The sequence below is a fragment of the Melanotaenia boesemani genome, chromosome 5, assembly GCF_017639745.1.
Source record: "Melanotaenia boesemani isolate fMelBoe1 chromosome 5, fMelBoe1.pri, whole genome shotgun sequence".
NCBI lineage: Eukaryota > Metazoa > Chordata > Actinopteri > Atheriniformes > Melanotaeniidae > Melanotaenia > Melanotaenia boesemani.
In genome coordinates, this window is record NC_055686.1 from 33,257,177 (window position 1) to 33,284,075 (window position 26,899).

The 26,899-nt window shown below is 39.2% G+C and overlaps 1 protein-coding gene across 5 annotated transcripts in view; it reads left to right on the forward strand.

Annotated features, from left to right (window-relative positions):
* Positions 1 to 26,899, forward strand: part of nrxn2b (neurexin 2b) — an 815,055-nt gene that overhangs the window by 390,667 nt on the left and 397,489 nt on the right. For all 5 annotated transcript variants that reach the window (XM_041985417.1, XM_041985422.1, XM_041985421.1 and 2 more), the window contains 3 exons: positions 10,771 to 10,932; positions 22,487 to 22,925; positions 25,070 to 25,453. In XM_041985417.1, the coding sequence (XP_041841351.1) occupies positions 10,771 to 10,932; positions 22,487 to 22,925; positions 25,070 to 25,453 (985 nt within the window). The remainder of the gene's footprint in view (positions 1 to 10,770; positions 10,933 to 22,486; positions 22,926 to 25,069; positions 25,454 to 26,899) is intronic.

The following is a 26,899-nucleotide window of genomic DNA, read 5'->3' on the forward strand; positions in this document are numbered from 1 at the left end:
TTAAACCATGCTGCCATGCATGAATAAATGTATGTGACTTGCAACATCCTCCAAGATAAGGCTCCCCCAAAAGCCCCTGTGTAATTCTAGCCCAGCCTGTTGTTACCATGTTTTATCTATCTATGTTTATACCCTACAACGCTTTGGTTGCAGAATTTTAACTGCTCTGAGTTTTCTAATACTCCCCCCTGATGGAATCCTCTGGTAACAAACAGTTCACATGCAAGTATGTGAGCAAATGTGCTCACGATGGAGCTGGTTTCCTATAATGCAAGTTAAATTGCAAGTATAATATTGGCCTACCTCATCATGGTATAGCACTCAAGCCCCAAATCAACCAGGTTCATGAGCTGCTCAAAGGTTGCAGGTGCATTATGGAACCCAAAGCTCATTACTGAATATAAATAGAGACCAAAGAGTTCAATAAAAGTTAACTCTAATGTCAACTTAATGTTTGAAATGACAGTATTTGTATGTACGGCTGATGTAACAGGTATGCGCAGTTCCACCTGAATTTCAGATTTTGTGTTGTCATGCTGACCTACCTCTCTCAATCCGAATCCAAATTTGATCCAAACGCATGTGATCAGATCAGACTCTGCTGATTGAAGTTTACATAAAGACTTTATTTCATCCTCATTTCCATGTAAACATGGCTAGTGGGACTTGCCAATATTGTTTCAGTAGATCAGATTTTCTCACAAAACGAGCTGAGTCGGCATGATCAACATAGGGCACCTTATGAGCATCTGATTTTGAGACTGAATTTACCTCAGAACCTTCTGTGCAACATCATCTGCTTCACTCACTAACAAACAGAGAGGCCCAACTAAATGATGGTTCAGCTGTACCAGGGGTTTGCAACCAAGTGGCTCTCTGGACCTTCCACAATTAATACGTGGCTAAAAATGCTAAAGAACTAACTAATGTTTTTAAATACAGATACAGTAAGAAATGCAGGGTTTTAGCTATTTTCTGTTCTTTTTTTTTTTTTTTTTACATAATTTTCCACAAATATCTTCATCCCATAGAAGAAAGTCTGCCTATCTTCATTTTGCAAACGTTTTATGTTTTTCTTTATTTTAAAACCTAAAAACAAATAAAAATGTTCTTCAAAGATGACAACAAATTTCCAATAGTAGATATTTATCATAAATTATAAACTGTCTTTTTTCAAAAGGTCTCGCAACATATGCAGCTCTAAAAAAGCTTTATTTAGCTGGGCTCAGGGAAAATTTGCTCTTTGGATTGTGAAGGTTGCAGACCCCTGAGCTATACCATTACAACATATTTAATTTCGCTCTTCTTGCGCTTTTTCTTTGACACCTTGTAGAAACATGATAAATGGGTTGAACAGCACCCACCTCAATGTCATTCTCGAACAAGTAAATACGAGTTGGAACATTGTTGAATGAGCAAAACCAAAAGATAGAGGTTTCCACAGCATCTGCCACTAACACGGGTTGGCTTGTACGTGGTTGCACTTTCACCCATTTGTGCGCCACAGTTACACAAGGTTGTCTAACTGTGGTGCTCAAGGTTTTAGGCAGATTACCATGGCACAGCTTTTTCTTTTTACACTCTGGAGTTGCCACTTAAAAATTCTGATCCTTCCCATAGTCTCACTTACACCCGTTCAGCACCTGTAATCTGTTATGATTTACAGTGCCATGAGGAGTATTTACAACGTCTGATTTAGTGTTTGAAGCCTTCACTGTAAAGCAGGTCTCAGATGAGGGCTTGATCCTATTAGTGGCCTTATATTGATTTATGATCCAGATAGGGCTGTTCTCAGACTTACACCTTGCTCACATGTGCACACTTAATAAACTTTAATGAGGCAGTAGTCTCCTAAAGAACAGTGAAGACATGCTCAGACTTAGAGGTTCAGTTTCTTCTTTTTCTTATTAAAGTTATAAAAACATATAAATTAGCACCATGACTGTAGGAAATGTCCCAAAAGAAATTAAACTTCGTACAGGGGGAATTAACTTCTAGCTGTTAACATTAGGGAACAAAAGCATCTTGTGTCCTAAAGTCTTCATACTATTTAGTGTTACTAGTATTTGCCAGTTAACCACTCTCAGAGTGCAGTTACAGTCAGTCTTACTCACTTTCACTGGTCTTTGCAATCTTTAAATCAAGCTGTTTGCCCATTGATGCAGACCGTTAAGGGAACTACCTGAGACAAAATACGCTGTGTGTGTTTGACCTCCCCTGACTAACACTAACACTAACTTTTATATCATATACTTTATTGGCCTCACCTGTTGCATGAAGAAATTTACCTCTTCCGTTCCAGATATTTTTTTTCCTCATGGTTTTTGGTAAAGAATCTGCATTTAGAATATATGTCTATGTATATATATCATAGCTAACATATATACATACATATATTAACTGTCCCAATATTATCAATATGGCCATAAGACATTTTAGCCATACCCCCTTTTTTATTATTGTTATTCTTTGATTTGACTTTAAGTTATTTAATGTTTGTTTTTATTTATATAAGTTCAAAATTAACTTACTAAAATAAATAATGACCTCACACATTATCTCATCAAAATGAAAAGAAAAAATAGGGAAAAAATAAAGAGGGGAGACAGATTTAGTTTTCTGGTGAACAGATGCCCAATCTGGCCAGTCCATGATAACACACGAGTTAAAAATAAATCCATAACTGCAGCTTCACATTGGGTCACAGTCCGCTCATATTTGTCAAAAATGATAAAAAAAAAAAATGATTGTACATCCACAATGCTATTAATGAGGCACACCTTGGAACTCATATTGCACTATTCACCAAAACAAGACAGTCTTTTTCTCCCCCCTTAATTTTCTCTATTCTTGTTAAAAACAGAAAAAAAATCCTCCTATTTCTGTTGATCCCATCCGTGGTCGTTGATACATTTTGTCCTCCCTCTACTTCCAAACTGACAGTATCCAGTGCTTGCATTCCTGTGCTCTGCATGCTTATGCTGGCTTGAACATCCCCTCATCTTTGGCTTTAAATGCCGCCCTGGCCCCAACACACGTCAGTCTCTTGCACACGTGTCTTGATGGGTTTTAATGTTGCATTCTGAAATATAACCAGAAACCTCAGCACTGACTGCTTGCTCCCTACCGTTTCCCATTTTGTCTGGTGGTGCCTGGAATTTAAATTTGCTTCCCCGCTCATCCACATTTTTGCTGCGCCTTGCTAGATGGTTCATTCGTCTAATTATTTGTTTTAATTTTTATTTTTTTTTACATTTTTCTTCTGTAATATGCAGTTCCTAATGAAATCTTCTCCTCCATCCTAATTCTTCCTGCCATCTCTTTTTTTAATTCAAATGCATGGCTTGTGTGTCACCCTGTTAACTTGGATGGATTAATTTTGTTACCTCTCAACTAAAACAAACCCTTCTACATGTAATAACAAATTCAGTTGAAACCTGGATCTGGTTTGTGCAGTCTGATCTCAGAGGACTTGCATACGTTTATCACCTCGACTAAATTGATTAAATCAGTGTTACTAATCAACAGTTTGGATTGAAACCTCTGTTTTAACTGTACTAACAACCATTTTTGTGTCTGACTCTCCCTTACTTACAAAAATACTAACTGATTTCGCTCACCTTCCAACCCCTTTAACTCTTTTCGGCATTCAGCTAATGGACACCCCGCTCCTCCCCTACTTTTTGTCCCCTTGTCCTCAACTGTTACCAAAACTACGCTCGCCCTAAGCTTCCCAACACCTCCCTAATGTATTTACTAACATAAGATTATAGCTTAGAGCCAAGGTTTGTACTTTAGTTCAGTGTTAATTTGCACCCACTGGGGTAAATATGACAAACTGCCAGACACCTATTGAAGTCAAGTGCTGGATGGGACCTCATTTTTCCAGCTTGTCTAAGATTATGGTGGAGATATGTGCAGGTTTTTATCTGTTTAATGCATTGTAATAATTGTACAATATAATGCTTTCTTTCCCTTTCAAAAGATCTATGAGGGTAAAAAATTGTGCCAACATACTATAGGTAAGTGATGCATTTTCAAGGTAAGCTTGTGGCCTTCCATTTCTGGTGTATGACGGGTCTCTACTTCTTTCTGTTTTCATGTATAGGTCAGACATTGCCAACAAATAAAGCACAAGTAGATTAGATGCTCAAAGTAATGGTGGCTGGAATTATGTGCCGAAGATAGTGACTATATAAATATGCAAACTTTCATATTAAGTCTCAATTATCTTTTATGCTCCATGTGCATACAGACGGAGCACTCTGCCGTCATCTGATTCCTTTCAGAATGCTGCAATAAAGAAGAAGCCTTGATGTGTTTAATGGCTGCACAGACAATTAGTTTTACATAAGGTATAAAAAGTGAAGAAAAATAGGGGAACTTGTGGAGGAACATGCTTGTTTTCGTATTGGCACCATTACAGACAAAATCAGTCATTTAGGGGCGATTTTAATAATAATAGGACTCCAGTTTTTTTTGTTTTTTTTTACATTTTAGTCTTAAATACTGTCATTCCTTTTTATTTTTATTTTATTTTGTTTTTTGTCTTTTTCTAACAATGTTGCTAACTAAGCTTTAGGGCTTCCTTTACTGGATCTAAGTTCCCAAAACTGCCTGGATTCATTCTGGTGCACTTACTGAAGGGGAGTACTGGCCGCTGTGCTTGTGGCGTCTTGCATGTATGAGCTTGCTCATTTCTTTACTGTAAATTTCTCTCTAGTCAGCACATAAGTTGCTAACAAACTTCTGGGGATCAATACACAGTGGGTTAGCTGTGAGGGCTCTTAATGCAAAGAGGATTGTGTACAAGCATGGCAGACATAATGTGAACCATCCCTAAGCTCATTAAACTTAAACAGAGTTGGCCTCTGGTTCATGTGGTCAGTGTGGTCATTTAAATTATAAAAGGACAAAGCAAACTGCACATAAATTCACTGTTTACTTTATCAGGTCCACCTTATCAGGTCCGACCCCCTTTTGCCTTCAGAACAGTCTTAATTCTGTGTATGCATAGCTTCAACAAAGTGTTGGAAATATAACCTCCAGCCTCCTGAACCATTGATCCAAGGCAGGATGAATCCATGTTTTCATGATGTTTCCACCAAATTCTGAGACTAGCATCTGAACGTGGAGCTAAAATGGAGACTTGTCAGACCAGGCAACGTTTCTCCATCTTCTATTGTCCAGTGTTAGTGAGTCTGTGTGAATTGTGGCCTCAGTTTCCTGTTCTTAGCTGACAGGAGGCACCCGGTGTGGTCTTCTGCTGCTGTAGGCCATCTCCTTCAAGGCTGGACATGTTGTGTGTTCAGAGGTGCTGTTCTGCAGACGTTGGTTGGAACCAGTGCTTGTTTGACTTCCTGTTGCCTTTCTATTATCTCCAGTCAGTCTGCCCATTCTTCTCTGACATCAACAAGACATTTTGGTCCAGGCAACTTCTGCTCCCTGGATATTGTCTCTTCTTCAGACCATTCTCTGTAAACCCTAGAGATGGTTGTGAAAATCCCAGTAGATCAGCATTTTCTGAAATACTCAGACCAACAACCACAAAGTCACTTTAATCCTCTTTCTTCCTCATTTTGATGTTCAGTTTGAACTTCAGCAAGTCATTGATGCTGCTTCCATGTGATTTTCTCTGTTACCAAACAAATAAACAGTTATACCTAATAGAGTGGCCGGTGAGGGTATATGTAAGTATTTTTATTGCAATCACCTGTTCAGTGTGAACTATGCTGACCCACATTGGGGTTGATTCACTTTATGAAACCACCAGCAGCAATGCAGTATGAGTGTGAGATGGTCAATGAGCTCTAAACATGCTTATCTGAGCACACAGCAGGACTCCAGAGAGAGCAGGTTACATCACCATGTGAAATCCAATCATCAGTGTGCTGCTAGTAGATGGGTAATCAGGAGCAAGCACACAACAAAGTGATAAAAGCATAAATGAAAGCGTTCCACCATTACAGGGAAGCAGTTCAGCATTGTGTGAATGGTTGAAATAGAAAACTTGAGATTTGATTTTTCAAGCCGTTCAACAGTGCTTTGTGTGATGCCCAGAAAGTCTCAGCTCAGCTCAGACCACCAAAGTCTGTTGAGTGCTGTGTGTACAGCACTGAAAAGGTACTTGAAGATCAGCTGGATAAGACTAAAGAATCTGAAACGTGCAGCAGGTGAGCTTTTGAATTAAAAGCTGCTTCCTTTTCTGTTTGAAGTGCATCTGAAAGGAAGTGCAAGGTTTTCTTTTCTGCACTGATAAAGAAGAAAACCTAGAACACAGTGATGTTTATGGACAAAAAGCATACCAAGGTGTCTGGTAACTGGTCCTCAGCCCTAGAGCTTCAGTTAAAGGTTTTCAAGCATTAAAAATGTAAAGTTTTGAATAAGTGATTTTATTGCTATGCTTCAGTTGGTATTACTGAATGGATCAGGATGATGGGCTGTATTAATTTTTTTCTGTTGATTACGACTGCAGCACACATCTATCCACTCTAAATAATAATGTTGAAAACAAAGAAGCTCACCACCTTTCTCTTGAGGATTCAGTTAAAAAACAATCAGCTTGCATTTGACAGCAAACCATTTGAATTAGAAGGCATGAAAGCGCTTCATGTGGCAAACTATGATACCGTCACCCTTTCACTCTTATGATCAATGATGCAACTGCCTGCAACATTGCCAGTGAGTCGGATGCACAGGTTAAAGTAAACACAGTTACCTGAGTTTCTTGTTTCTCGTTTTTTTGCAGGGATATTTCACGTACTTGTTTTGGGGTTTTGACACAATGTCTCTGTGGGTTTCTTTTGCTTTTTAGATCTACTCTCTGATCAGATAAAGTGGCACCATAGATATAGAAGTGCCCCAGCCAATAATAAAGTGCTTATAATAAAGGGTCTGATAAAATTTTTGTGGGGTGGAATCTGTGATGAGGGGGAGGTCGATAAAAAAAAAAAAAAAAAAAACGGATTTCCCGTTTTAGCTAGGAACTTATATAGGTGTCTGGCAGCTAGTCAAGGGTAGACTTCAGCCTGGAATATGCACCGTAAGCAGCTTCCAAACTATGTTCTCCCAGAAGCCTTAACTCTGTTGGAGCTGCACTCTGGACAGAGCAAGTTTGCAGTTTGTATCTTCACCAAAGTCCTTATGGAAGTGTTTAAAACTGCACATTTCTCCTCTTTAGCACATCGGGCCCCTGTCGTCGTAGTTGGTCATGCTTATAGTCCCCATCCAAGACCCCCCGGCCCCCAATGATGATACCAGCACTGATGCATCTGGCTAATATCGATCATATTTCTCACTGACAGCAGACATAAAAATGAGTTGCCCTGTTAAGCAGGGGAGTACTGGTAAAAAGATCAACAAAAACCCAGCTGAAGGAATATAATGATCTAAACTCAGCTGGGGAGACTGATCTGTGGGGTGCAGTTGCTATTGTTTTGTTTTTTTGTTTTTTTCTAGTTGAAATTAATGATTCATAGTTAGTGGAAGAGAAAGTGTTCACATTCCCCCAAAGTTGAAAATGCTTTTCAAAATGATGCAAAAACAAAGAATTTGCATAAACATAAACGGTTTCAGCCACACAGTAAGCAAAATGGCACAATGAACAATCAAAAGGTAAAGTTGTGTGATTGCTGCTTGCACCACATTCTACAGCAGGTAATAGAAAGCAGATGGTCATACATGTGAATCCCCACAGTGCCTCCCTTCAGCCAGGCCTGCTCTTTCAGGATAATTGCACTGTACATTTTATGATTAAATGCAAAGGTCTGTCCTGAATCAACAGCTTGATTTGGCATTATCTCTGCATAACAACTTAGCATGTGTGCTACTGAGGATACACAGCTGTAATCTAATATAACAATGCAGACACCAAGAAGGCTACTGGCCCAGACGGAGTACCTGGCAAGGTGCTCAGAGCGTGCGCCCACCAGCTCGCCCCCACCCTTACCAGGATCTTCAACCTCTCCCTGGCTCAGGCAGTCATCCCACACTGCCTCAAATCCTCCACAATTGTCCCGGTGCCGAAGAAATCTCCCATCACCAGCCTGAACGATTACCGACCGGTGGCCCTCACGCCGGTAATCATGAAGTGCTTTGAGAGACTTGTTCTTCAGCACATCAAGGACCATCTCCCCCCAGACTTCGACTCCCACCAGTTCGCATACCGCGCGAACAGATCCACTGAGGACGCCATAGCTGTAGCTCTTCACTCTGCGCTGAACCACCTGGAGCAGCAGCAGAGCTACGTCCGGATGCTCTTTGTGGATTACAGTTCTGCGTTCAACACAATAATCCCGGACAGATTATGCACAAAACTGGACACTGTTGGCCTCCCCCCTCTCACATGTGCCTGGATAAAGGACTTCCTAACAGACCGACCCCAGACTGTGAGACTAGGTCCCCACCTCTCCTCCACCAGCACGCTGAGCATCGGCTCCCCACAGGGCTGTGTGCTGAGCCCCCTCCTGTACTGCCTCTACACCCATGACTGCAGGCCGGCCCACAATGACAACCTCATCGTCAAGTTCGCTGACGACACTACAGTGGTCGGACTCATCTCCGGGGGTGATGAGGCTGCCTACAGGGAGGAGATCCTGAAGCTGGCTGCTTGGTGTTCTGAGAACAACCTCGCTCTCAACACCAAGAAAACCAGGGAGATCATCATCGACTTCAGGAGGTTCAGCACAGACCCAGCCCCCCTCTACATAAATGGCGAGTGTGTGGAGAGGGTCCACACCATCAGGTTTCTTGGCGTCATCATCTCGGCCGACATCTCCTGGTCAGAGAACATCACGTCAATCACCAAGAAGGCTCAGCAGCGGCTACACTTCCTGAGAGTCCTCAGGAGGCACAAACTGAACTCCAACCTGCTGCTGACCTTCTACCGCTCATCCATTGAGAGCCTGCTGACATACTGCATCACAGTATGGTACGGCAGCTGCACTGTAGCAGACAAGGAGAGGCTACAGAGAGTGGTAAAGACAGCACAGAAGATCATTGGCTGCCCTCTCCCCTCCCTGACGGACATTTACACCTCCCGCTGCCTCAGCAGAGCCAGAAACATCATAAATGACAGCTCCCACCCTGGCTCTGATCTGTTTGCCCTGCTGCCCTCTGGGAGGCGCTACAGGTGCATCAGGACTAAAACAAACAGACTCAAAAACAGTTTCTTTCCAAAAGCAATAACTGCCCTGAACTCCTGTAGGACTTCAAATCTGAAATACGCTGGACACTAACAACATATGTGCAATACATTCTGTCACATGACATGTACAACATATCATGATCCTTGCAATAATACTTTGAACGTGCAATATATTTTATTTTTTCAGACATAGACATCATACTTATATCTGCAAATAACTAGAGTGTGCACATCTGTTTTATTTCTGTAAATATTTTATACCTTAGATCTTTTATTTATTATTTATTTCTATACTGCTCTCTCTGCACTGACACTGGGGATGGCTTAATCTCGTTGTACATGTGTATAATGACAATAAAAGGCATTCTATTCTATTCAGTACAAGAGAACAGTTAGCCAAATTATACTTATTTAAATTTTTCATTAAGTACTGCAGTTTGCTTCCCTGCAGTGAAGTTGTTGTAAAAACACAAGTTTTTAGTCTCACCTCAGGTCGAAACTGCTTCATCTCAGCTTTTATGCAGAGGTGATTCTGCACATTATACTGTAATTTAAAATAAAATATCTTGTTTTTTCAGAAACTCAGAAATAGGCTTTAAAATACAGTCTCCCAGGGAACTTTTAAAAAGTTGTTCTGCAGTCCACAATAAAAAGAAAACAGGCTATTTTGTTCTGTTCTGTCTCTTTAATGCTTAATGAAAGATATTATCATGTATAAAAACAGCTGAATTACCTGTAAATATGATAAATAAAATACAAAAAGAGTCTAAAAATAACAACAGATTGCTGTTATGAATTGGTTTACATATATATGTGTGTATTATAATATAAATTTATAGTATGAAAACATTCACAATAATATGACATGATTAACAATATAAAACTTAAAATCAGCAGTTAAACTATGTTCTTTTAAAATGAGATTGTATTGAAATTATGATCAATTTTAAAAGGTTTCTGATGTGAAATGGTATATTTCTGTATTTTACAGGTTTTTCATGTTATTTTTAAGCAGACACAAACGTACTGGTTCTGTAATCTTATTGGTAATTCTCTGTATTTAAAAAATATAGGTTAAAAACTGAAATAATTAAAAAATAAAATAGAATATTACATTTTTTCAGATGTTAGCTGAGTGTCTGATTTCTTGATGCCACCACTTTCCATTATTTTAATAAACATACAAAACTGAGTCTAAAGCTGGAACACAGACCAATCTATAAAGATGACATTTAACTTTTTTATGTCTTGCAGGATTTTATTGAGAATGTTTAGTTTGGATAAACATTAGTGTTTACTTACCCAGAATCTTAAAGGTCCTCTGGGTTAATGTAATCCACCACAGACTCCAGTTAAAGCTGTAATTTATCTACAGCTACACAGGCAGCACAGCTATGTTCAGGTGGCTTTCCGTTCCCGTAGCAACTGCGCTCCAGAGTGACAGCCCTCAGTCTGAACAGCACCAAAAGCAACCAACCAAATGAAACACGTTACCTGTCAAAACACCTGCCTGTTTCTCATCTTATTTTATTCTAATTCCTTGTTTTCTCTTATCATTCTCTGTCTGTTCCTATCTATCTCTCTATTTTTCTCTCTCATGGCCGATGGCCCACCTTCCCTACCAGGTGACCATTTCAGTTGATGGTATTTTGACCACTACGGGTTACACCCAGGAAGATTACACCATGTTGGGCTCTGATGACTTCTTCTACATCGGAGGAAGCCCCAACACAGCAGACCTGCCTGGATCTCCAGTCAGCAACAACTTCATGGGCTGCCTCAAAGACGTGAGTGCCTGTGTGTGATTGTGGAGTTTGTGATGTGTGTTTCTTTATAGCTATTAGATAACAGCTCTTGGAGGACATGTTTCTGTGGTCTGTGAAGGTGTTTATGGTCCATCCTGGGCCATCATTTATCAGTAATTACACAAAGATTTTAATTTCCAAGTAAAATGTGGACTTTACCAACTTGTACTTCTACTTAGGAATGTGTGTAAAAGAGGAACAGCAATCTCAGGATTTACATAAGTTCTTTAGCTATTTGAAGCGATATTTACTCAGAGTTAGAAACAGATGTGAAGCCTAATTGGTGGAAAAAACTTGTGTAGTAGTAAAAACTATGTACATTCCATCTCCCAAAAATAGATCCTGTCAAATTTATTCTGCGATTTGGGACCTAAGCTGCAGAGATACTAAGAGCAGGTTCTCTCTACGAAAAGATGTTTGTGGGAAAATAGATAACTTACTGGCGTAAAATTACCAGCACATTTTTCCATTCGCTTCTGTTAAAACAGAAACAGAAAAACTGAAAAAAGGGAAAAGTTGAACCAAATGAAATGATTTGCTTCTATTTGTAAGAAGTGATTAAATCAAGTTTATCTAAGATCATGCATGAAGTTCATACCCAGACTAATTTGTAGTGCAACACATAGAGGAGTGCTAGTGGTGGATGTTTCTCTCTGTGCGTCTTTCACAGTCATGTTTCCAACTTTTATTAAAAAATACCAGAACTTTCAAACAACATTTGCTAAATGTAAACACAACTTGGGCAGTAAACAACGTAACTTGAGTTTATACGGTAGCAATAATATAAGGTTAAATTTCTTAAAACTAACTCTCTGGAAAAAAAGTGTATGTCATTAGGATACTGAAGTTATGCCAAATTCAGTTGTTGTATTTTGAGAGTACAAAAACTAATCCCAGAACACAGGAGTCCATGCATGACACGTTCTGGACAAAGAGCCACCTCCTCTGACAAAACCTTACATGTTTAGTTGTCTTTGCTAATCATTATCACACTTGTTGTGAAAATGTCGAAAAGTAATAAAAATAACTTCTTTGGTTTAGTAATGAGACACTGTTTATATAAAACATTAAATAATAATTAATCATTACTGGGAAGCTTTCAAACCAAAGTTTACGGTGAGGGAGGTCCAAACAAAACAGAATCTGTCCTCCACCATTTTTGCACTCAACTGAGGTTCCTTTTCCCACGATGCAATGCACAAAAAACGGGCAACAATACTAAAACTTCCTCCACGTTTTCTGTTCATCACTGTAACACAGGAGCCAGAATGAGAATTACTCAAGCATCTCTGAGCTGGATTACACTACTGCTGGATGTTGTCATGTCTCTCATCGCAAAATGCATTTAAGTCCATTAGACAACACCAATCCACTGTTTGCTGTCAAACTTTTTCTTTTTCTTTTTTCTTTTTAACAGATTTATTCTTTGATCTCTACATTAATGTCCCTCCTTTCTCTTGTTTATTTGATTTATTTGTTATACACCCTTGTTATTTCCCTTCTTCCCTTCAGCTTTGTTACAAAGTCTTTCTTCTGCTAGTGCACATTCACACACACACACACACACACATACATATATATATATATATATATATATAACTGAGGAAAGAGGAAGTTTTTAAATAAGTTTTTAATGTTTGTATAAACACTCAGTATGAGATTTATCCAACATGGTCTTCATTTATCAGCCTTTTGTAGAAAATTATCCAATTTTCAAAAAAAAAAGAAAAACATTTTAAATATCTGTATTTATCAAACATGCATACAAAAATGACTTAATATAAGCTGTTATAAAATCTCACATTTTTCCACAGCATCATATTCAGGCCAATTCATATTCATTTGTATTAAGTAACACCTTCAATTAACCACATGTGGTAACAAGACACATCTTTAAAAATCACATAGAGATGGCTGGTGCATCCTTCATGAAATGATGAGGAAAAAAGAAAATTGCTTGCCATAATTGTTTAATACACTCAGTTAAGTTATTCAAGTCATGGTAATATTTATTCATGTGGTGCATTTCATGCATGAGGCAACACAATACACAATAAAAAAATATATTCAAAGCTCATAATGAAAATAAATAAATGACAGAATCCATTTATAAACTAAAATCTTAAACCTTCTGGTTGATAAAGTAGCCAACTTTGGCAGATATCTCCTGAACTCTCTCTTAGCTTTCTCTCTAATTTGGAAACAAAAATGGTCCTATAATTTGTTTTTCATGCAAGGTCTGCACTACTATTTAAATAATGCTCACAAGGGTACGGTACCACAGTGTGTTCCAGCACTTTATACAGACAGAAGGGTTCTAAGTAATGAAGTTACCTGGGACACATGTAGGACCTGGTAACACCAATTTTTAATCAACCTCCATTGCTAGAAAACAGCTTTAAGTTCTTAACCTCATTTTGTTTCCTTTCTCATGTTCTGATATACATATTTTTCAGTTAAACATGTAACTTTGTACTATTTCAAGCTATTTATTGGACTCAACTGGTTGAATTTAGATTTAAAAAAAAAATACAAACGATAAAAAGAAAAAAATTGGTTTTCTAAAATGTTTGACCAGAGTTGTAGATAACAGAAAAAATATATATTTTATAATGTGTCTTGAAAATAAGAATTAAATGACAGATGGGAGTGCAGTCAGTGATTTAGGTTTAACAAAGAAATAGAAAAAAGAAATAGAAATATAGAAAAAATATATAGATTTATTTTTCTGTTTCAATAGAAATAGAAAATGAAATCTCCAACACTGGCGCTGAATCGCAGCATAAATTTAACAAACCTATTCAGAAATCACACATTATGCTACACATCGATTTAAAAATAAACACAATTTTTAATTAAGTATTATTTGAATTAGATAAAGAGCATATGCAGATGCTTAGACTTCCTGTTCTGACACCAGCAATTCTTTTTACAGTTAATTTTTACACCTTTTCTACGACTAGATTCTCTCCATTTTCATGATCAGAACTGTGGTTCTATTTACACACATTCCTAATATAGAGTACAGATTGTGTGGAGATTTTCTTACACATTTAATGCGCCCAGGTGTCTACAAATCTATAGGGACATTTCCTGTTGTACAAATCACAAGCAGAATGAAAATCACACACATAAAGACATCTGGCACACTTGTGTTGACTGGAACAGTCTCTTGAGGCCCATCACTGTGGGCAGATATGTGAGAGGAGGAGGTGTCAGACGTGTAGCATCCACAAGGGTTTTTTTCCATCATGTTTTTTCTTCACCTGCCTTCTGACGGCTGTGTAGCCCAAACACAACACGACAATCTAAAAGAAGTCACTTTTAGATTTTATGCTCATTGAACCCTGCAAGCATATGCTGTACATCCCCTACAGTCATATATTGATGTATGTAAAGGACCATCAACTTTAAAAGCTTAATTTAAACTCATCCTTGAGAAAACTGACTTTTATATCACTCTGGTTTTAACTTAGTACTGAACAAGTCGTCATGACGACCGATCACAGCTTCAAGCATTATGCAGTTGTAAAAGTAATGACTTGTATAGAGGCAACGCAACATGGTGCCATCGTATTTCCTCATAAAACCTCGCTGATTGAATAAGTAATTACTTTTGCCATCACTTTTAATGGATTGCTCAGCAATCACCCAATCGCTAACTTAATTATGCCTGTAGATTTCCATTTCCATTATTTGGGTTGCTATCGGAAAGAATCCCAAGTGGGTCCTAAACTTCCCAAGGCGTTTAACCATCATCTCTTGCTCCCCCTCATCAAGACGAAGCTGGATTTACAGTCTGTGTACTGACTGAGCATGGTAAAGGAAGGAAGACAAGCGGGTGTTAGGAAGGTGGACAGTTAACAGTAAGAAATGGAGCAATGGGGAAAAAGAGATGGAAATGGTAGGTTGGAGCAGATGGATGAAGACATCAACAGAAAACTGACAAAGCAACAGTAAAGGAAATGAGGAAGAAATTCTTTAAAGAGGAGGAGTGAAAAAAAAGTTTAATTTGTGTAACAGTAAAAAAAAGAGGCGCAAAGAAGACATAATAGTTTTGTCTACAACATGAATTTCACTCCATTTTGTGACTCTACAGAGACTTTCAACCTGATTGTAACTTTACTACATGCCTGAGTTGAGGTTGTTTTGCTTGTATCTGAGTTTTATGGCCCAAAATGTTCAGCTGCTGTCAGGCTTCGACGATTTCATGAGCTGAGCTGAGTCAGAAAGGTAACTACTCAGAAAGGCACAGAGAAAAAGGTAGAGCAGCTCTGTAGTCACTGGAAGTAAAAGAGAAAGTGAGTCTTTTGGAGGGTGGGGGGTGGTTAGACAGCCGTGTGTTTCATCCTGAGCTAGTTCTGTGGCCCAGCTTGGATTATCAGTGGTGTTATGGTCTGGGGCAAGGCTTTCATGCTGCCACCATGGTCAAATGCCTTTGATATGCTTGGCCAGCGCCCCCCAGGCGGCAGAAATCCAAAGGACAAGCACAGCAGAAGAAGAGTAAAAAAAGCACCAGAAAAGACATTGAAACCCTAACGAGTTTATTTTTGCTGTATGTGTGTGTGTGTGTGTGTGTGTGTGTGTGTGTGTGTGTGTGTTCAAAGTCACCCACATGCTATGATCAGGCACTCTGTGATGTATATATGTGTTTTCTGCCCCCCCAGTCAGAGAGGTGGAGTGTGAAATCAGGTCTCTTTCCCTCAGCCCCTCGGTCTTTTTTCCACAGACTTTTCTCTTCTTTATGTCGCCATCTGTCCCTTTTCTGAAACCTCCGCCGCTCTGTTACTCTCTCAGACCCTGACCTTGCTATCACCCATTTCACACCACCTTCTCCACCCGTCTCTCTCCTCCTGCTCGTCCTTGTCACCCTCCCTCATCACTTCTCCTCATCTCTCCCTCTCTGTGAATCTCATCCTGCCTTTCTCAGGGGCAGTTTTGTGTAATTAAGTCTATGGCTGTGCTGCTGGTATACCAGCTTTTGCCATCCCGACGGCCAAATTAAAAATTGATTTCATTGACTGATTCCACACGCTGGGTGAATGCTCGTGCCCTCCCCTCTTTCACCTTTTTTTTTTTTGTTTTTTTCTTGATGCTCTATCTCTTCTGTTGCAACTTCCCCTTTAGTCTCACTTTTGTTGCTCTATAAAACCTACTGGGACCATCCATCACTCTGACTCACACCCACCTACCACAACCAGCTTTCACTCAGAATCTGCAGGCTGTTGCTACACAGCCTGACCTCTGCTTTTTCCCCCCATGGTTTCCTTAACAACAATGCAGCAGCTAACAGTACAAAATATATCGTTGCTGACAGGACATAATAAAACACTTAAATATTGCACTTAGTTGTAGAATATTTTGTACTGGTGGATTATTTGTCTTGGCTCATCAAACATTTGGATCCACATGCAAATGTGCAAAAAAAAAATTTTTCTTGCTTTTTTGTACTCCTGAAGAGTTTTAGCTTGACTGAGTTTCTCAATGACAAAATAAATCAATGAATGAACCCAGAGGGAGGTTTGAGTCAGACTCAGAGCCACACACTGACTGATTTACTGTGTTTTAAAATTACATTTTTAAATGTCTCTGCAAAGCTAACAATAATTCAAGACATGAAAAACAGGCACATAAATAAGGAAAGGCAAGTTTATTTGTATGTCAACACCAGGGTGATTCAAAGTACTTTACAGAGGCATTAAAATAAGAAGCACAATTCGGTGGAAAAAGGAAGAACGTTAACGATAAAAGAACAATAAAAACCATATTAAAACATGATTAAGTTTAAAAATTCAAGCTTAACATAAACAGTGCTATTTTTTATACATTATTAATTCCATTCTTTCTCTGCATTTAACTCATCCTAGTTACTAGATGCAGTGAGCTGCCAGGCCAGGTCCTGGCACCCGGGGATCATTTTGGGGAGAAGAGCCACAGTGGTTTTTTACATTAGATGCCAGCCTGGGGACTTGAACCCAGGTTTCTCCAGACTCAATCCCACCTCTCTAACCATAAAGATGCCACTGCCTTTTAAATAAAAGCTACTGAAATGCACCAGACAACAGGTGGGTCTTTAACCTGGATTTAAATTAACTGAGTGTTGCAGCTGATCTGAGTCTTTCTGGGAGTTTGTTCCAGACATGTGGAGCATAGAAGCTGAATACAGCTTCTTTATTCCAGACATGTGGAGCATAGAAGCTGAATACAGCTTCTCCATGTCTGGGTCTGACTCTGGGAACTGATGATAGACCGGATCCAGATGACCTGAGGGGTCTGGTAGGTTCATACTGGGTCAAGAGGTCACTGATGTATTTTGGTCCAAAACCATTTAGAGCTTTATAGACCAGCAGCAGAACTTTAAAGTCTATCCTCTGACAGACATGCAGGCAGTGTAAAGACCTCAGAGCTGTACTGATGTAGTTTCTGTCCTCTTTCTTGGTCTTAGTGAGGACTCGAGCAGCTGAGTTTTGAATCAGCTGCAGGTGTCTAATTGATTTTAGAGGCCCATGTCTTTTTTTGTTAAACCTGGCCTTGGCTGAATGATGATTGATGTTTTCTGGTGGTGCCATTTATTTGATATTTCCTCATGTATTACACTCTTTAGTTCCCACATTCATTCACGAACACCTTCCCCTGCCTCCATCTCTGCTCAGCAGCACTGCCTGGATTTTATTTTTGTCGCCCTGGCTGCTCCTCTTCTTGACATTTTTATTCTTCTGTTATCGACACACTGGCAAACTGTTTACGCGCCTACAACTGGCTGTAGTAATATTTCCAAGCATCACTGAACTAAACAAACTGGATGAAGGAAAAAGAGATGATCGGATTAAACCAAACATGGTTTGTAAGGGCTTGTGGAACAGAATCTGGCTAGCCAATAGCAACAAGGATCATTCTGTGTGGGGAAAAGTAAATCTTATGTAATTAAGCAATATTTTGGATAAATTAGTCTGAAATATTTTAGACCCTACTGTACCTTAGCATCTATTTGTGCAACAGTCACTGACATTTCTGCTTACAAATGGACAGATTTGAAAGAAAATCTGTTTATAAACAGTTTTCAGTTTTCTGCTGAATGTGGTCTCTGTTTAAATCAACTAGTCTGTGCTCGTAAAACCCCTCTTCACCTCCCTTTGTATCAGTACTTAGACACTGATGACGCTATTGGAAGGAAATTAGCTAACATAATTGAATCAACTAGCCATGGTGCAATTTGAGTTTCTCAGATATTGTGTTTAAAGCACATTAGTTACCTGAACAGATTAACTCCGTCTTGTCAGTTACCTTAATTTAACAACAAGCTCCAGGAGGACTTCTGAATTCAGACTAAACAGATATATATATAGATTATATCTTTCTCCCCAAATCCCTCAGATAGATACAATCCAACCATAGGCAACATTAAGTTGTCTTCCAGTTCCCCTGTGAAAACCCTCAGAGTAATAATTGACCAGGATTTGTTTTTAACTCTCACATTAAACCAGTTTCTAGAGCTGCCTTTCATTCAAGCGCCATTGTCTAAATCTGGGTCATTCTGTCACAAAATAATGCTGAAAAACTGGTTAATGCATTTATGACGTCTAAGTTGGACTACTGTAATGCAGTTTTAGATGGATGTATGCATAATTCCTTGAATAATAAATTGCCCAACTAATGCACAATGCTGCAGACAGAATGTTGACCAACCAAAGAGAGATGACATTTCTCATGCTCTAACTTTTCCACATGTATTCCCTATAAAATCTAGAATAGATTTTTTAACCCCCCTCATTACATTCAAAGCACTTAATTGCCAAGCACCAACTATTTTAAAGAGTATATCCCCCAACAACAGGTCTCAGCATGCAGGTTTTCTTGCAGTTGCAGGAATTTGTGAGACTAGAGCCTCTGGTAGAACCTTTAGTCTTCAGGGTCCTGTCCTATGTAACTGGCCTCATGGTTGGGTACAGGACACAATGTTTGCAGACAAACCAGTCAGTTCCACTTTTTCTCTGCACATATTTATTCCTCTTTGAGTCTTCTTTCACTTGAAACCTGCTTCCACTGTTGACTATTATTAGTCTTGGATCACCTATAGTGATTGATTTTGAATTGGACGGTACTGTACATCCTTTCTACGCATTCAGAGCTTCAGTGTTCCATTCACGGGAATTATAATACCAAAAGACTGCACCGGGACTTTATAGACTAATGATACATAATAAAGTGACAGTTTATGAATGGAAGCTTTGCTCTCTTTTTATTGTTTGGTCTGAGCCAGTATGTATGCAGGCTAGTGGGGGAACAAGGGTTATTTAGAGGTTATCTGCCAACATTTCCAGGATTTTATTTTTAATTATATGTAATTTACTTATTAGGATAAAAGTTTCTATCAATCTGCATGGTTTATATTTAACTTGTTAGTTCAGTGGTCAGAACTACTTCATTTGTAGTGGTTCTTCAGTTTCCTATAATTATGTTTTAGTTTCTTTAACATTTACCAAATTAGTTTCTTTGTGTGCTCTATCGTACGTTCTTCCAGCTGATCATCTATTCTTTCATACACTGGTGTTCACACTGTAAAGTCAACTGAATGTTGTCCTCTGCAAATGTGTTCAAATGAGGCTGGACCTTGTCATCCATCCACCTCTCCTAGCTCCATTTTTCTATTTTTCAAAACACAGAGTTATGATTGTAGAAGTAAAATAAACATGTTTGCAGCCACACACCAGCTGAAACATACAGTAAACAGAAGTGTGAAACGCTGCGAGTATGATCCACCAGTCAGTTCTTCAGCACAAAGCTCCTGCACTCAGGAATTCTGGGGAATCTGAAAAGTCATTACTCCTCTATGAAGTGTTTTTCCCAGGACCATTTGTGGTAAGAGTCTTTTTTTTTTTTTTTTTTTTTTTTTTTTAACCTGGGTAATATAGATGGAAATGCACCAAGGTTGTTTTAAATACCTGGTAAATGAGAAAAAAGTTACTTAGATTAGATTTGTACCTTTAATATTAGATGTACACCTATTTGCAATCTGGCTAACACAGTTAACATCTCTAAACATTTATGTTTTAAATGTTATGCATGTTTCTACTTACTGAGTTTTTCCACCATTCTGTAACATTCGAGTCAAGTGCTCCTTAAGTGTTTTACTGAGAGTACCTTGATGTAAACTGAACAAAGCTATGACAGAATGAGTACCGAGGATTGGTGGGTGGATGACACTCCAAGTGTTGTGCGCTCAGTTTGATGTGCTGCTAGTTTGAAAAGTAAAAACTATTTTTGAGTACCGTCAAGATCGATTTATCACCACAAATTATAGATTACTGAGGGTGATGCTCAAAAAGTTCAGCTACTCTCATCATTGACTCTTAATTCATTCATTTCATTCATTAATGCACATTTAAACTTGTATATAAAAGCAGGATCTGGGGCAATATTAAAACCTCTTGTGAAAGTGATCCAGCACATTTCCAGTTTTAATTCCAGCAACTAAATTAAAATCTTGTGTTAACCTTTGCAAAAAAAAAAAAAAAAAAAAAAAACTACATCAGACTGTCTTTTGTTGAAGCTGAACAAAATAAATACCTGAAAATAAATAAAATCCCTCTTCTCCCACTACCTTCTCTGTCACTTGTACCTAAAACTCTTAATATTTTTCTAGCACCTAATGCCAGGCAAGTTCATGCCTTATTAGCTGCCAGTTTTAGCATTATCATGGCTAATTACCAGGACTAATCTCTGCTAATGACAACATTATGAGGTCTACAGTATATGGAGCAGCATGGCCAATGCAGAAGATAACCAAAGGCAGATTAAGTTCAAGAATAACCCAACACGCCTGTGTTCTTGCTGAATGCTCTGTGTGTCGGTGTGGTGTTGGTAGAGAGAAAAGGATAGAGTGTGCCTGCATATGAGAAATATGGCTGACATTTGAGGGCATTTTAGAGAGATCTGTTAAAGGTTGATGAAGAATGGCAGCACCGGTCTATAAAACTCTTGGGTGAGAAGTGATTTGGTGGACTGCATTGCACAAGGCAAACACCAAATTACAATAATATGAAAACAGACCAGTGAAAGAATAAAAAAACACAAATAGTAGTTTAGAGGAAGTTATGAAACTGCAAATTATTTGGGAAGTAATATGGGAGAAATAATTATTACATTCATGTTAATATCTATATTGAAATAATCTGAAGCACCAGGATGTTTCTTTTATGTTTTACTATAATCTGAAATGAAAGGAAATAGACCTTATTAATTCCCTATGGGAAGTTATGATCATTACGATTCATTTTAAATATCTAGTCACATAGCATGTACATATGAATTGTATATAATTGCACAAACATTTGGATTTTGGATTTTCATTACCTGGAAAATAGCAAATAGGTAAAAAACATCTATATAAAATGAATATTGTGTGCAGGGATTTCATTTGTCCAAAGCAATGAATGCAGCAGATTTGGTCTACCATGCGTCAAAGCAAGTGATATTCTCTAAAGACAGTAAGAAAGTAGCTTTTCTTCATTTCTATACTGTCACAATTCACAGAGCACATCTGCTGCTGTGAAACTTTTCAATAAGAGACAATCTGCTCAATTCTGTAGCTTAGACTGCAGCAGACAACAAAAACAGAAATGTAAAGGAGTCATCCTTGTTAACTGTCAGCAGATATGTGTGGGTGGGTGTGATTGCCACAGGAAGAGAAAAACAGTGAAAAGTCAGCTGGTTCACACTATTACCTCGAGGATGGCCTCTGAAAAGCTGTGTACAGTGTGTTTAACAAATAAAAAGAAAAGTAAAACTATGAAAGAAACGAATAGTTTATGTTGCCTTCAGCTCCTAATCCATTATGAATGCACAGTGAGGCATAGGCACACACTTTGAGCTCAAACAAAGAGCAGCTTTTCATCAAAGACGGTCAGGGACATTTGCATTACGGCTGTAGGCAACATTCACAGCTTTCTGTTTTGGACATCCCACAGAGCCCTTTAATTTCTTTTATCCAATTGTGCAATGTGCATATTTACTTACATTTCTTAGCTACAGTTCATGTACAACATCAAATACTCAGTATAATTTATGGATTTTACCATGAGTTGGATTTTCAACCAGTGTTGATCAGAGCTCGATAAACCGGATGTGTTGTGCAAGCACACAACCACAGCTCTCACAGACATCATTAAAATGAATGAAATCCTGTCCAGGGAATCTCTGTGGTCCCAAATGGTTGCTCCACATTTTAGTTTTTCAGAGTAGAGTTTTCCTTACCAAATTATTTAACATTAATAAATTGAGCATTTATCTGACCTCGATTACTTATTAGAAGATTCATGCAGCGTCTGGCCTGGGGATATTTTTTTTCACTGCAGTTCAAGAGAAAACTGCATTTCATTTCTGTTTTCATGGATCATTTCCCAATGCTGACAGAATTTTCACCGCAGACAGTATAGCATGTCCTGGTAGCTTGTACATCATCCAGTCCCAGCTGTGATATGATTACACATTAATAATCATAATACAGTAACCACTTGTTCTGCTGTCTGGTCCTTAGGTGGTGTACAAGAACAATGATTTCAAGCTGGAGCTCTCCCGTTTGGCCATCGAACGTGACCCTAAAATCACCCTCAATGGGGATCTGGTGTTCCGCTGTGAGGATGTGGCAGCCCTGGATCCCGTAACCTTTGAGACCCCTGAGTCCTACATCTCTCTGCCCAAATGGAACACCAAGAAGACAGGATCTATATCCTTTGACTTCCGCACTACAGAGCCCAGCGGCCTGCTGCTATTCAGCCATGGCCGCCCTCAAGGTCCTAAAGAGCAGAAGCCTGGCAGGGAACTAAAGACTGATTACTTCGCCATAGAGTTGTTGGATGGGTATTTATACCTTCTGATCGATATGGGCTCTGGGAAAACTAAGCTCAAGGCCAGCAACAAGAAGGTCAATGACGGGGAATGGTGCCATGTAGACTTCCAGAGGGAAGGGAGGAAAGGTAAGCACACTAAACTTAAGTTAGACTGCAACTGATGACAGATCTGTGGTTGAAACTAAGGAATACACTTGCATTAACATATTTTTAGCTGTCTATTCTTATTAACACATCAGGAGGTCGATTGTCATTTAAAGACTCAACTTTATTCCCAGGGTGCTGGTCTCTGTAGAACTCCTATATAAATAAAAATAAAGTTGAGTTGGAGATTTCATTGTGGTTGATACAATGAGATATTTTTTAAATATAAGATAAGTCTAACCAAGGATTTTAAAAAAAAAAAAAAGTATATGCATTGACAGACAATTTCCTATCTTCTTAGAACCAAAAACAATGGCTTCAGTTATGCTAAAGTTAATTAAAATAAGAAAACTTCAGCTCATCCGGGCCTTAATTTCTCTGAGACAAGTTTGTAGTTTAAGTAACTAACTGTGTTTCATTGATAAATAAAGCTGAGAATCATCAGCATAGCAGTGGAAATTAAGATGATGTTCTCTGATGATGTTGGCCAAAGGAAGCATGTACAGTAAAAACAGAATTTGTCCAAGAATAAAACCTTGAATTTAGGATCTGGAATCTGTTTGGTAGATGTGATCTAAACCAGTTCAAAGCAAAGCCCTTGAATTTCCTTAGATCTTCTGGTCTTTGCAACAAGACTCTGTGGTGAATATTGACAAAAGCAGCACTAACGTCTAGAATAATCAGCATAGAAGCAAGACCACTGTCAGGAGAAATAAGGAAATCATCTATAACTTTAACTAACATCACTTTCAGGATTGTTATGCACTCTGAATCCAGACTAAAAAAGAAATCAACATGTATAAAAAGACATGATGAATTCCAACAGAATTTGATTTGTTAACATTTACATCTTTGTAGTTATTAGTTGACCAGCCACACTTGACACAGTACCAAAGATGTGTAAGCCACAGACAAGAGACAATAGGCTCTGTCTGCATGCATATGCGTGTTTGCATATGCAGAGAGTATAAATGAGCTTTTAATCTGTCTTCTGTGCTCTTTACATGTGTATTTAGGTCAGTTTTCAAAGCGCTTGCAGATTGCATGCAGAGCAGTACCATCTGAAACTGTGATGGCACCGTTGCACAGTACAGCTGACATGTAACCAGCGAAAGGAACCTAGAAGAAAAAACAACGTATTTATTGGCTGAACAGACCAGCACTGTCTACTGCCTCTTTTTATGTGTCTTTCTGAAAATGTTCATTACTGTGACCTCTTTCCACCGTTACCATGTTTGGTGATGTATGAAACTCAAAGGTGAACGCTAAACTCTGCACTGTCCTCTAGAGGATTTATTTCTTAACAACCATGCCAATATGCAGAATGCATTGGAGTATTTGGGTAGTGATGTTTGACAGTGTACGTAAATAGGTACATTTGTGTAAAAAGTGATTGTTACATAAACCCACTTTAATGGATCGAAAGGTATTTCCCAATATTATTATGTTTTTATTGCTGTGTGATGCATTCAAATACCTCTGCCTATGTGTGGGCTCAAACAGGATCGTCCACATGCTCGAATGTGAGGTGTTTGATAAATCATCTGTAGGTGTTGAAGCACCTTGGACATGATATCTCCTCCTAATGGTTTCTTATAATAAGGAACAGTGTAAAATGTGTGTATATGTGTGTGCGTGCACGCATGTGATCTCACTGCTGCTCCTGCTGTAATTGGCTTTTAATAGAAAATTAAGATGGAGTCGTTAATCACTAAAAGAGAGAGAGGGCCTTTTGTTTCACCCACTCCCTGCTGCATTCTGCTTCCCTTCTCCCCCATTTAGCCCATTATAGACACATTAGACACACACACGTGCACTCACAGAGTCAACTGCCATATATACCCCATTTGCTGTACATCCTTCAGTCTCATTTTTGCACCCATAAATTAGCCACCTACGGCCCCTCACACTTATTCACCCACTTGACCTCCCTCCCACTCAGTCACCTATCCAGACCGTGCGCTTCTTTAATCGCAATCATTGTTCCTTTGAGCCATAAAAGCACTTTCAATCACTCACTAAGTACAAGAATACAAAAACATGAACATGTTGGCTGCACTCAGATCTATTTACATCTCAGCATCCTCCTGTTAATGTCTGTTTTTGTTTGTGTTTCTTCCTTTTAGGGTCCATCTCAGTCAACAGCCGCAGCATGCCCTTCAGCTCCCCGGAAGGTAGTGAAATCCTGGACCTGGACAGCGACATGTACCTCGGCGGACTGCCTGAGTCCAAATCGGACCTTATCCTGCCACCAGAGGTTTGGACTGCACTTCTGAACTATGGCTACGTCGGCTGCGTCCGTGACCTCTTTATTGACGGCAAGAGCCGTGATGTCCGCCGTCTGGCTGAGATCCAGAGCGCCCTTGGGGTCAGCAGCTTCTGTACCCGTGAATTGCAGAAGCGCTGCAGCAGCGCTCCTTGTGGGAATGGAGGCCTGTGCAAAGAGGGCTGGAACCGGTACATATGTGACTGCACTGGCACTGGATACCTGGGCAGCAACTGTGAGATAGGTGAGGATGATGAAGGAGAAGAAAGAGAGTGCCTTTGTGCAAAAGACATCTATGAGGAGATTCATACATGTTCATACATAACCATGCAACCGCTGATACAGAATAAGTATAAGCTTCACTTGGGGCTGTGCAGGAGCTAACAGTCTCTGCAGGCTTAGTTAAAATAGGGGCTGGTGACTGGGAGCAGGCGGGGGGGAAATCGAGACAGCAAAGTGGCAGTGCAGCCGGGCCTGCTGCAGCCATCTGTGCCAGTCACGCAAACCGGGGTGGTGCATACGCCACGCGGTGAGTTAGTCAAATAGAACCACATTGCTTCTGATTCATCCCAGCTAGCTGCAGGCACATGAGTCCACAGTTCATCTTTGCACGTCTGTGGAGGTGTCTGAGCCATGACAGCATCAGATTTTGAGGGACAAGGAGGGTAATGAGGTAAGGAGAGATTGGATCCAAATCAGGACAGTTGAAGCAGAGGATAACATTTCTTCATTTGAAGGATGATATTTTATCAGTTTAGTCCTTGGTGCTCTGCTGACAGGTGTGTAATTTCTGTGAGGTTCTTCTGCCATCTAGTGGAGCTTGATGCGACTGCAGAAGTCAGTTCTCATAACCAACCGCACATACCGAGTCGAAAAAAAATAAATAAATAAATAAAAAAATCTATAATATTGACTTGAGGAGGACAGAGGATGGTGGAAGTCGTGCTTAGAGCAGGGCCTCGTTTGATTATGAATATTCTTGGAATGTCGTTGGCTACATTAATTGAGTGATAATGCCTCATTTTTATTTCACCAGAGCAGAGAAGACGTGTTGGTTCAGGATATCTCTGTGAGTGTGAAAAAGTCGCTGTTTTTACCTGATTGTTGGCCTGAAGCAGGGATTTTTCCACATCTTTAAACATCATGTATTTGTAAAACTGAAAAGCTTCAAGCACCCTGTGACAGTGACTCATGTTTGCCTATGGTGAGACATATCGAACCACACTGCAAGATAAGAGCAGCCCTCAGGGAGCTGTCACTCTCTGCAGTAGTCTGTTTATGGATGGGTTGATTATAGCTGCAGTAACCACAGCTGTAGCTCATGTTAATAAGAGTGAGTCTGAAACCACTCGTCATCTGATTCTGTTTTCTTTTGAAAATTTATACTGTTATTCCTTGCTGTTTCCTGTGAGGAGTCAAAGGAAATGTGCCTTGTTACATAAGCTCCACTACTGAAAACATTAGTTTGAAATAAATTAACACACAAAGACAAATGCGTAGGTGTGCACCTTCCATGTTTTACATCCATTCACACATGCTTCTGTCATGCATGGCTTTGATCGGCATTCTCTCCATGAAACTCCCTAATTTTTATGTTAGGAATATGTTTGTAACAAAAACTAAACTGAATTTAAAAAGGAGAATTGTAACATGAAAATATTATTAGATAAAATAATATGAATTATATGAA